Below are 13,154 nucleotides of genomic sequence, written 5' to 3' on the forward strand. Positions count from 1 at the left end.
GGCTTCCTAATAGACAACCAGGGTCTGAGCACCAAGTTAGAAACAAGAAGCCTATGGACAATGACACCCAGAGCTTGCCACTACCAAGCCTGTGTCTACCCAATGCCAGATGTTCCCCTGACTGTGAATCCAGTATCTTCTTGCTGTTGGCGTGCCACGTGGTGTGTTAAAGGGCAAGAAAGCACTGGGCATTGAGGATGATTGTGCTGTAGATATGGGGCCTGTAATACAAGGAAATAACTTTGCTTTGCTTTTGTTGTTATTCTTTGTAGATATCACACATCATCAGAGAGATTCGCCAGTTCCAGCAGACTTCCTACCGAATAGACCATCAGCCAAAGGTAATATTATGAGGATCTAAAGGAATTAATTAGATTAATTAAATCTGTCTTGGAAAAGTCAGCCAGAATACTCCTTAGAAGCGAGGATGGTGAGACTTTGTCTCACGTACTTTGGACATGTTATTAGGAGGGACCAGTCCCTGGAGAAGGATATCATGCTTGGTGAAGTTAGAGTGTCAGTGAAAAAGGGGAAGACTCTCAACAAGATGGACCGATACAGTGGCTGCAACACTGGGCTCAAACATAGCAACAATTTTGAGGATGGCGCCGGACTAGGTAGTGTTTCACTCTGTTGTACATAGGGTTGCTGTGAGTCTGAACTGACTAGACAGCACCTAATAACTAACAACAACTAAAGGAATTAATAAGTAAAAAATCAGAAATTAATGAACTAGAAAGCAAGAGTTGCTCAATGATACCAAAAGCTGGCTCATGGAAAAGATCAATTAAATAGTAAAATCTTTGGAAAGTCTGATCAAGGGGGAAAAAAAGGCCCAAAGAATTTCAAGAATGACAAAGGAGACAAAGTTATAGAGTTATAGATAAAGATGATACCTTAATAATGTAAGAAATGCAATGTAACTTTATAACAACAAATCTGGGTTCATAGACAAATCAGGTGCTTTCTAGAAAGTAGAAATTATAAAAATTAACAAAAGAATATAGGCAAATAACCACAGAAATCACTATTAGATAACCATAAGAAAGCTGGATAAAGATCCATACCTTTAAAAAAGGCACCAGGCCATGATAATTTTAAGGACAAATTATACCAAATCCTCAATAAACAGATTATTTTTATGTTTTATAAACTGTACCAGAGCATGAAAAATATAGGAAGCTACGCTGCTCATTGTTTTAAACTAGTATAATCCCTTCATACCACTAGACAAGGAAGAACAGACTAAAAGAAAATTATAGGCTGATGTCAGTTGGAAAAAAAAAAAAGATTGAAGTTGTCAAGGATTTCATTTTACTTGGATCCACAATCAACACCCATGGGAGTAGCAGTCAAGAAATCAAAAGACTCACCGCATTGGGCAAGTCCACTGCAAAAGACCTCTCCGAAGTGTTGAAAAGCAAAGATATCACCTTGAAGACTAAGGTACGCCTGACCCAAGCCATGATGTTTTCAGTTGCCTCATATGCATGTGAAAGCTGAACAATGAATAAGGAAGACTGAAGAACTGACACCTTTCAATTGTGGTATTGGAGAAGAACACTGAATATACCGTGGACTGGCAAAAGAAGGAACAAATCTGCCTTGGAACAAGTACAACCAGAATGGTCGTTAGAAGCAAGAATGGTAAGACTGTGTCTCACATACTTTGGACGTGTTATCAGGAGGGATCAGTCCCTGGAGTAGGACATCGTGCTAGGTAAAGTAGAGGGCCAGCAAAAAAGAGGAAGACCCTCAATGAGATGCCTTGACACAGTGGCTGCAACAATGGGCTCAAGCATAATAATGATTGTGACGATGGTGCAGGACTGGCAGTGTTTTGTTCAGTTGTACACAGGGTCACCATGAGGCGGAACCAACTTGATGGCACCTAACAACACAACATCAGTTATGAAGATAAATGTAAATATCCTAAAATTTCATGTTAGCAGATCAAATGCAGCCTCGCAGTAAAAGAATTCATTCATTGAAGACTAAATCAGATTCCTTTTAGGAATGCAAGTTTGGCTTAACACTATAAAATCTCTCACTGTAATTCATTACATTGAATAATGAATGGGAAAAATAACTATGATCATGATACAGAATCAAACCTGCTGTTGTTGAGTCAATTCTGACTCATAGCGACCCTATAAGACAGAGTAGAACTGCTCCATAGGGTTTCCAAGGAGCGGCTGGAGTCCAACTGCTGACCTTTTGATTAGCAGCCAAGTTCTTAACCACTGCACCTCTAGGGTCCCGTGATCATGATAGATGCTGAAAAAAAATTGGATAAAACTATAATTTTTTTCCTGATTAAAATCTTCTAGTAGACTAGGAATAGATGGAAACCTCTTTAACATGGTAAGGGTATCGACCAGAAACAAACAGAATGTGTTTGGGCGAAATATTGGGAGCATTACTGTTTATCTTCTCCTTGAAACTTCTCTTGCTTTGACTCCATCATATAACTTTCTCCTGGTTTTCCTACTGCTTCTCTGGCTCTTTCTCCTTTGGGGCTTGTGGGGACTTGGCCTCTTCTCCCGGTGGTTTCTAAGCTCTGCCCTAGAGCATCGCCTCTCCTGACTCTGCACCCCTCTCCATAGGTGGTCTCACCCACACCCAAATCTTCCATTACGTGACAAAGAGCAATTATTTTAAGAAGTTAAAATACAAGCGGTAGACTAGGAGACAATATTTTCAACATATAAAGCAAAGATACAGAATTTGTAACGCACTCCTATAAAGCTATTTTTAAAAAGTATAAATATAATCCAATAGAAAAATAAATAAAGCTCCCAACAGGTAATTGACAGAAAAAAATGAAAATGGTCAATAAATATTTGAAAAATGCCCAACTTCACTAGTAAAAAGAAAAATTCAAATTATAATGAGAGTTCATTTTCACCAGTCAGATTGGCAACAAAGAAATAGATTGATAATTTCAAACATTGGCTAGGGTATAGGGAAACAGGTACTCTTGTGTGCTACAGGTATAGCAGTTTAGGAGATAAACTGACATCATCTTTTAAAATTAGAAATGGCTATACTAAGCAACTGAAATGCTTATTCATTGCTGGTGAGAGTGTAAGATAGTACAGCCATTTTGGAAAACTGGTGATTTCTTAAAATATTAAACACACATCTACCTGATAACCTAGCAATTTCTATCCTAGGTATTTACCCAAGAAAAGTGAAATTAAGCTCACTAAAGCCTTGTACAAACATGTTTATAGCATTTTTAAAATAATAGCCAAAAATTGGGAACAGCCCACATGTCCATCAATAGATGAATAGAGAAACAAAAATGGATACAACTGAACACCAAAAAACCAGTTGTGAGTCAATTAGACTCATGGCAACCCCATGTGTGTCAGAGTAGAACTGTGCTCCACAGGGTTTTCAATGACTGATTTTTTTAAAGTACAGGCAGTCCCTGGATTACAAATGAGTTCCGTCCCTAAATCTGTCTTTAAATCGAATTTGTATGTAAGTTAAAATGGTTAGGTACAGTTCATACCTAACATCAGTAAGTCAAATGTTTATCTGAGCATTTTTTTTATAGTACATAGTGTACTTTTCTACGCACAAAAACATTAAAGAAACACTTTCAGATACACCAAAATATCTTGAACATAATAAAAAAAACATAATACAGCGGTAATAATAATGTTTGATGCAAGTTGAAAAGTAGCACCCATTTTTATTATGAACCATTGTATGTACCTGGAATTTTTAATATAATAGGCTTTACGGAGCTGGTTCATAACTACAGGTTGTACGTAAGCCAGACGTTCGTAACTAGATAACAGGCCTTTCTTCCAAGGCACCTCTGGGTGAACTCACACATCCAGCCTTTCAGTTATCAGGCAAGCGTGTTAATCATTTGTACCACCCAGGGACTCCATACAATGGAATACTACTCAGCAATAAAAAGGAGCAAACTACTGATACATGCCACAACATGGATAAATCTCAGAACATTATGCTGAGTGAAAGAAGCCAGACAGGAGTACATTCTGCATGACTCCATTTATGTGATGTTCTAGAATAGACAAAACTAATATTTGGTGAAAGGAATCAGAGCAGTGGTTGCTTCTGGGCAGCTGATGACTGGAAAGATGCATGGGGGAGCATTCTGGGTGATAAATTGTTCTGTGTCATGATATGGTATGAGTTACGTGGATGTATACATTTGTCAAAACTGATTGAGCTGTTCATTTCACTTATGTAAGTTATGTCTCATTAAAAATATTTTCATAGAAATGTGCCATGCCCCCAAATTTTCATTTCCAGCGTCATTTCCTTTCTACCCTAGAGGAGCATACACATGTGCACACTAGGGAGTATGATAACAAGGATCTCACTGTAACTTTCTATAATAGTGAAATATTATCAGCAACTAAATATCCATCAATACAGGGAATTGTTAAGGACGCTGTAGTGCATTATACTATTGAATACTGCACAGCAGGTAGATTTCTATGAACTGACATGGGGAGCTCTCTAACGACTTAGAGTTAAGACGTGAAAGCAGAATACAATGAACAGAATGATACCATTTATGTTTAAAAGAAAAGGATGATTTCTATAAGTACATCTCATGTCTATAACGACATAGTAAAACATCTGGGAGGATACAAACCAAATGATAACAATGGTTCCTCTTGATGGAGGTGCCTGGGTTTTGGGGGTTCAGAGGAGACTAAAACAAACCCATTGCCGTTGAGTCATTCCAAACTCATAGCGACCCTATAGGACAGAGTAGGGATGTTTGATTCAGGGCTTTGAACTGGTTCGTTCCAGTTTGAACCCCTGCTGAAAATTTGCATTTCTAACAAATTCCCAGGAAAATATATATAATAATCCCTTGGGGATCTTGTTAAAATGTAGATTCTGATTTAGTATATCTGGGGTGGAAATGCAAAATCTCAGCAGAGAAGTTGTCAGAAATGCAAATTCGCAGCAGGAGTTCAGAGCCCAGGTTGGGTTCTTTTACAATGTGGACATAAATTATTCATAATTTTTTTAGTTATATAAAATTTTAAAATATTTATGAGACAATGTTGAATTAAAAGAGATGGTCAGATTTCATTCAGATAGAAGTGTTCTCAAAGAAATGAGCTGAATTTTCCTTTTCTTTTCAGGTTACTCAGTACTTGCTTGACAAAACTCTCATCATAGATGAAGACACTTTATATGAGCTGTCACTAAAAATTGAACCTCGACTCCCGGCTTGAAGACTGGCCTTGCCCTGCGTCCACAGGATTTTCACGGGAAGCAGGACGGACAGAAATTGCGTGCCATGCCTCCCATGGTGCAGGGAGAGGACGGAGGAGACGATCCAGTCTCCTTTCTCCACCAAAGAAGGCAAAACCAGTTGTGAATTGTCTCCCACAAGGGAGGCACAACTGTTTGGGATGAAAGACAAATGCTTCAGACTTGGGTGGGCAGGTGAACAGATTGATATTTGGTAAAGCTGATGGCACATTGTGCGTTAAGGGAATGTAGGGTGGGAGGTGCTAGTAGCCATTTTAATGAAGCAAGTAAGAAAACAAATTGTAAACTCTGTCCCACGTTCTGTTAGAACCTGGGACAAGGATTTGTAGAAGAGACCTGTGATGGTTCTCTGGCACTTTACAGGCCTGGACACACCTACCAACCCTCCTAGGATTTAATGGCATCTATTACATTGCCTTTTGTTATAAGCTTCACAGAAAAGCCTAGGCTTCCCCTGTAGGGATGGGCCAACACATAAGCAATTTCAATTTCCAGCATGTGCATGGTTTTCAATGCATTATAAATATTTACATTTGAGGAATGCTATGTTCTGAAATGGCCTTTTCAATATCTAGGCAAGTGGACAGGAAAAAAATGATGAAAGGCATATGGATTTGTACATAACATTTCCTTAATTAAGAATCAGTAGGCTGTGCTGCAGAGAATTCCAGCCAGTGGGTGTCTGGAGAGGAGGGAGGCTTTCTCCTGGTGCCCAAGAAGCCAGCTCCCTGGAGAGACAGGTGCTGAGTGTACAGAAGATGGCTCATTAAGGTGCACGCTCCCTTACCACCAAAACCCGAGAACAAGATAAAAGGCCACAAGTGCTATAGTGGGCCTCAATGTTATGTGAAAATATATACTTAAAAATTATCTCTGCACCTGGCTTTGCTTTTTCTTTTTTTTTTTTAAACCCCTCTCATTGTTATGTGGGAATCGTTTCTGATTTACACAAAACTTTTTTAGACTCACTATGAAAATTGGTTGTTTTTTTTTAAGGAAAGTTATTTAATAGGATTTTCCTTTTTAAAACCATACTGTCATGAGCTGTTGGTAGACAGTTCTCCCCCAGCCATCTTTAAAACAAAAACAAAAACAAATTTTTTGAGATATTTCCAAGTGAAAATATTGTAAGTGCATAGGAAATGGACCCAACCACCCAATAGCTCTTGTATCAGAAAACCAAATGCAGGGTTAGTCCTGCTACTCTAGGCTGGGGAAGTGACCTCGCTTTTCCCAAGATTGTAACCTGTTGAAGAAACAGTGCTATCTTGTTGTTTACCTCCCTCTTCTTTTCTCAGGGAGAATGCTGCTTTAAAGGAAGGACAAGAACAAAATATAGAGATACCATTACCTGAGCCTATGGCACTGACATTTTCTTAGAGGCATGAAGCTTATCGATGCTGACAATGAAAAATTGACCTGTCTGGCTGTTTTCCTTCTTTCTTTGCACTTTAATTATGTTGTTAGAGCTAACAGCTGACCAATAAATTCCACTTGTGGGCTCTTAAGACCCATGGAAGTGCTGGCATTGATAATGTACCATAGAGATGGAGAATGTTCATTTTCTGCACCATAACAGCCATCTCTGTACCTAACTATATAGTGAAATATCAACTAAGAAAATACTTATAGTATTTGGAGACCATTCCAAAAATATTTTCAGTAGCTCATATTAGCCAACTGTGTAGCGCTAAACTCGAGAAGGGTTATTTATGGATGCTTTTTCTTTTTTTTAAAAAAGTTGCTTGTTTGTTCCTTTTAATATCAAATAAGAGGTTGACACATATTTATGCATGATAGGAAGCATGGGTTGTTTGGATCCTAACAATGCGTAACTTGCAATTTATGTGTTCAGAATGCAGGGTTTCAAATAATATACATAGGTTGCTCCAAACACATCAAGGTTTTAAAGAAGAAAAGGAAAGTAAAGATTAGTTCAAAAACATAGTCTTGCAAGTGAACTAAAACCAGGATAAATCAATGAAAGGACCACACACATTCTAGCGTCATGCAAAACAACACACGGGAAAGTCAATGCCTTCTACTTCAACTTGGAGTCCCCAAAATCCCTCAGAGGGAAGGAGATGGTTGAGTGTGTCCTTTCCACAGTCCAGCTTTTGAGTTTGTCTCTATTGTTGGAGTGTGCACTCCTGGCTGTCTCTGCCTGGATTCCATTATGTGAGATTCCATTTCTAAAAGTAGATGGAAGGTCAGCCCTCAACAACCAAGTAGCGAACACTTATGCTGCAAAATTAACCTAGAAAATCAGAAGTAAAATCCAATTTTATGCTTTCAGATGAATACGCACATTTTTTCATCGTCAATGAACTTATCTTGGGGCTTTTAGGGGTTGCCTTTGGATATTAACTAAGAAGTCCAGTTTCGCTGCAGGGACACATCTCTTACCTGAGCCAGAAAGTTATTGGACAGAATCAGACATGAAGTAGAACTTTGTCACTTTTCCTTAGTGTTTCCCCAAAGGAATTGAAAGAGGGATTTTTAAACTGCTGCTGTAATATTTCCAAGCGGCTTTATGGTTTGGGTTTATTACACAAAGTCGCTGATAGTGGTTGTTAAATTTTAATATACCTTACAATGCTGCTTGACATGTGTGATAGACCAGCACCTCTGTCTCACAGTATTACGTGAGACAAAACGTTGGACCAGCAAAGACTGAGTGGCTTTTAAATTCTTAACTAAAAATAATAATGCAGTAGAGGAGTTACTCCCCATAAAATTAACTTTTGTTTATTTGAAAACAAAAATTTTATTTAGCTTTTCTTTTCCAAGTTGGAAAATGTTGATCCAACCTGCAAAATTAAGCATTTTTACTAGAAATGAAATGGGATAAAAGATAACGTTATTTATGGCCGAAGAGCAGAGCCAGACTAATGTCCAGAGCAAGAAGGCATAAACAGATGAGATTGATTTTCATTTTCGTTTCGGTTAGAGACGAGGTGAAAGTTTGAAGAATGAGTTGATTGAGGTGCCACCATGTGGTTCCTGGTAATAAGACTCAAGTCGGTGAAATATAATCAGAGTGTCATTCTCAGTGGCTGCTGGTGACTGAGGCAGAGCAGAGGTAAAGTAGAAAACAATCGTTTTGTCCCAGGTATAAATACTTGAATGATTCAGCAAATTATTCATCCCAGCTACCACCAGCATGTCATTAACATCAGGTTTGATTGTATTTGTTCTGATTTGTTCATGGAAAATAACACTTCTGCTTCGTGATGTTGAGCCACTATCCTTTAACAACCCATTTCATTTTTTATTAGAAAGGCAGTTGTGAAAGGGCACTGAACTGGGATCCCCAGCCCTGAATCCAAGGCCTGGATCTACATCTACTAGCTGGGAAACCTTAGGCCAGTGCTTAAGCCTCTCTGAGCCTCAGTTTCCTCATCTGCAAAATATAATAGTAATTCCTGTGCTGTCTACCTCACAGGGCTGTCGTTAGCACTAAATGGGTTAGACTGTAAACTGTAAAGTACTGTTCAAATGTGAGGTAACATGATTACCATCCTCGGCTCTCTTTTGCAAAGGATTTAAATGTATTTTTTTCTTACTTGTGTGTGTGTATGTGATGGTCTCTATTCTCTCCTATAGGGTCACTTTGAGTTGAAATCAATTCCACAGCAAGTTTGGTTTCTTTTTTTTTGTTTTTGTGATGGACAAACCCATGCATTACTTTGAGAAACATATTGTTTGTGTCCAGTTACTTTGCCAACCCACCAACATTTGTGATTCTGACAGAGAGGGATTTGTGCTGTGGCCTAACACTTTGGGTGAGGTATGGGTTATGCCTTTATGCAAATTAAACTTAGTCTTTCTTGAATTCTCAAAAATCTCATTAGTTTTTCATTTAACTCTTGCATTTTTCTACCTTGTTGTCTTCATTGCAGTGAGCTACCTTGGTGTTCAGGTATTCTTTAACCTCTAAAACTTTGGAGAAAAAAAACAACAAAAGAACAGTTTAGAAGTAGTCCATGTTGCAGGCACTAAAATATTAGATAATTTGGGGGACCACAGAAAGTAGACCTAGTGATCTACTTCCAAAAAATCAGCCATTGAAAACCCAATGGAGAACAGCTCTCCTCTGACACACATGGGGTCACCCCGAGTCGGAGTGAACTCGATGACAACTGCTTTCTTCCTGGAAAGGGGAGACTCTGGAGGAAAATGCTATAGGTAGGAAAGCAGCCCACTAACCTGTGAACAGTATCTGAAGGTTCCTGTCTAATGAGGAGTCACCTGGTGAATTGAAATGAAGATTTTATCCTTTCAGAGGCTATAGGGAGAGATCTACCTGTTGAGGCAATGCTTTGATTTGTCTTCTTAGAGAGTAGAATATGATCTCTTCGGACCTGAGATGAAGAAAGTCATACTAGAGGAAGAACTAGGAGTTCATGAGAGAGTTGCAAGGAGCAGAGAGAGAGGGGTGAGGAAAGAAGAGGGTGAGCCCCATGGTGGAATTTTCTGGGGTGTCATGTGTGACCTACCACACTTCCTAAACTGTACATAAATACAACAGCAAGCACATACGCACAAAATGCTCAGGATAACTGAGTTTCCTGTGGAAATTAGCAGAGGAGTCAAGCTCTACATACACACTGGTGTGTGGTGGAAACATTTAGCTTGCATGGATAATGGAAGAGCTGACATATGGGGAATATTTGGTTGTAGGGTTTTCTTGTCAACGTTACTTAGTGCTGGTTGCCCTCACTATTGGCCTAGTCTTCATGGTGGCAAAGCTACAGAGTGTCCACTACATACACAGCATGGGAATCTGCTTGTGCGGTCACAGCTGATTGGTCGGGGTAGTCACCTGACTCAAAGGCAGTAGTTTACAGGCTGACCAGCAGCCGGTGAGTAGTACAAAGTGCTCTGCCCAACAGGCTGGTAGTGGCTGAATGAACCATGAGCCATGGAAAGAGAATCGAGCGCCTGGTGGTTGAGGAAGAAGCCATAAGACACAGAGTCGTTGAGACTAAAGAGCGGCTGGTAACAGTAAAGCCTGGTTCTCAACCCTGGCTGCACATTAAGTCACCTGGGAAGCCAGATCCCAGGCGACACCCCAGGCCAATTAAATCAGAATTTCTGGAGAGCAGGACTCAGGCTTAACTTAGGTACTTTTTTAAAGCTCCTGGATTATTAGAATTTGTAGCCAGCTTTGAGAATTATTGCAGTCCTGTAGAGTTGATCAACACTTTCTGAGGTTTGAGATGATTGCCAGATGCTAAAGCAGCTTTGGATTCTGAACAACATTCCTTCCACTGAAATATATTCCACTCTCTGTGAAGCTTCTGAAGCTGCTCCTCACTTCCCATGAAGCCTGGCCATGAGGTTGAGTTTCCCGTCTTTGTTATTTGCACTGTATCCTTACAGTCACACCCTGTGCTTTGTTGGTGAATGTTCAAAAACTGACTCTCCGTGAAAACAATGATCTGATTTGTAGCATTTTCAGATTTTTGTGTTTAAATATTCCCACTGTGGCTGATTTCAAGCTACCACATGACGTCACTACGTTGGGAGGAGATGCTCAGTAGCACACCATTATATGGTATTTCCACCATAGACAAAGTAGATGTAAATAACTCTAAGAGAATATACTATAGTAAAATAATTAGAAATTGAAGGGCTTTGGGATTTATTATCTTCATTTTGAACATAATTTATTGTAACTTTACATAATTTAACTTTTAATAGTGGCTGTGTTTAACTGCTGGCCTGAAAAATCTCTGAAAATTCAACAATTGGCTCAATGAGCCAATTAACCAGCTGGCTCCAGCACACCCAAACACACTTGATATGGTGGCTTCAATGAAGTAGACATTTCTTTCTCCCCTGAAATGAGCAATCTGGGCTGTCTATTCCATAAGGCCTCATCTGCAAGGTCAAGTCTGAGTCACTTCTACAGCCAGGTTCCAGCTGCTCCTTGGAAATCCTATGGGACAGCTCTGTTCTGTCCTATAGGGTTTCTATGAGTCAGAATCGACTTGATGGCAACAGGTTTAAGTTTTTTTGGTTGGATGTATTTCAGGTTATTTAAGCACCTGAACTGGACTTGAAACTCTGTGTGTGAAATAGCTATTTTGGGAAGAAGTACACCTAAATGCCTTCCCCTCCCCACTGCCCCCAAAAAACCCCAAACCCTGCAGATACCAGTTTGCCTCCTGAGCGGTTCTTCAGTGCCCTAGATCCCGGGCCTGCTGCGTGTTCTACCTGCTAGGCCCTCAGGGGCCAGAAGTTGCAAACGTGGGGGGTGGAGGGGAGGCTCTGATGCTTTAGAGGATTATGAAATATGGTTGGTTGGTCCCAATCTGCAATTAATGAAATAAAACAGAAAAGCACAGAAAATATCTGAATAAATCATATGTAGAAAGGGTATTATTTTTTTTTAAATTATGATTCAGTGTAAGCTGGATCATTGTGGTAGCGTATATATTAAACAGTTAAGCACTCGGCTTTCTGTCAGAAAGGTCAGTGGTTTGAACCCACTCAGCGGCCCCATGGAAGAAAGACCTGGCAATCTACTTCCATAAAGATTACAGCCAAGAAAATCCTATGGGGCAGTTCTACTCTGTCATATGGGGCTAATATGATTCAAAATACACTCGACGGCACCTAATGACAACAACATAACCAACATCCAGTAAAGTGAGTGAATATTAAATATATAACTTGGGGAATTTTTACACATGTATGCCCCCATATAAAATCTCACTGAACTATATACATGAAGATTGTTGAAATGGCAAATGCTTTGTTACATATATATGTATCACAATAAAAAAATCGAGAACATTTCCAGCACCCAGAAGACCCCTTGTTTGCTTTCCCAGTCAGAACCCCACCCACAGACAAAATATGATTTTTATGGGCCATGTTTTTTAAACTAGGGAAACACTGCTAGAGGACCACGGTAGGTGGAAGGTTGTTCCTGGGGCACTGCCCCTGCTCCATCATCTCCTCCAGCCCAGGCTGGGCCTTTGAGGAGGAAGGCAAAGGCATCCTCTTGCTGGTGGTGTTTGCGTGGCTGTGGAAGCTGATACGTGAGCGTCATCCGAAGCTGAGGCAGGCTCCCTCTGAAATGGCAAAGCTGCTGTCCAAAATCCTGGTGGGTCATTACTATTTACAGCTAACCTTTCTGGTTTGGAGTGGATGTCTCAAGAAGGGCTATTTTTAAGCAGGGATATGGCCTGCTGGGGTTTTGGGCAATATAGTAAAACGGTGTGGAATAGAAAGGTGAGATTCTCTAGCGATCGACTTCAGATAGCCCCATCCTGAAGAGAGACATGATTGTTATTGTTCTGGACTCCAGGCCCCAGACAACAAGTTGGGTGGAGTCCTCCAAACCTTGGCTCAGGGCCAGATTAACAGCAGGAGAGAGGGCGCTTTAGACACCTTCCTCCCCTAAGACCTTGGCTGGGGGCTGGGGGGTTAATCCTGCAGAGTCCGGGAGTACCAGGGATGATGCTCCTGAGGGAGTGAGGAACAAATTCCCTAACATACTTGGCAGTTTCCCTGCTGGCCCTTCCACCCAGAGGTCTGCTCCTGCAGAGCTGGGCAGCCCTTCGGCCAGGCTGTGGGCCCCAGAACCCTTCTCAGAGCCCTGAAATGGGCTGTGCTCAGGAGCAGGCTTGGGGAGCAAGGTGGGCTATACCTTTTCCCTTCAAGTGGGATGGAGGAGTGAATTATACAACAGCAAGGTAATCACCAGTGAACAATTTCACATTTTTTCACTGCATCAAAGATTCTTCTCCTAGGTACGACTGGCATCATTCTTTCTCTGAATCGCCTCAGCACTTTCCCACAGAATCAAAGTCTCTTTTTAAGTTTACAACCCCTGACAGGGACATCTTTGATGTGGTGAA

At 40.4% G+C, this 13,154-nt stretch overlaps 1 protein-coding gene across 4 annotated transcripts in view; it reads left to right on the plus strand.

Annotated features, from left to right (window-relative positions):
* The window catches only part of RASGRF2 (Ras protein specific guanine nucleotide releasing factor 2), a 287,549-nt gene extending 278,449 nt beyond the window's left edge, over positions 1 to 9,100 (plus strand). For all 4 annotated transcript variants that reach the window (XM_049866653.1, XM_049866663.1, XM_049866673.1 and 1 more), the window contains exons 26-27: positions 273 to 341; positions 5,148 to 9,100. In XM_049866653.1, the coding sequence (XP_049722610.1) occupies positions 273 to 341; positions 5,148 to 5,240 (162 nt within the window). In that variant the 3' untranslated portion in view covers positions 5,241 to 9,100. The remainder of the gene's footprint in view (positions 1 to 272; positions 342 to 5,147) is intronic.
* Positions 9,101 to 13,154: the final 4,054 nt, after the last annotated feature.

The sequence above is a fragment of the Elephas maximus genome, chromosome 2, assembly GCF_024166365.1.
Source record: "Elephas maximus indicus isolate mEleMax1 chromosome 2, mEleMax1 primary haplotype, whole genome shotgun sequence".
Taxonomy (NCBI): Eukaryota; Metazoa; Chordata; class Mammalia; order Proboscidea; family Elephantidae; genus Elephas; species Elephas maximus.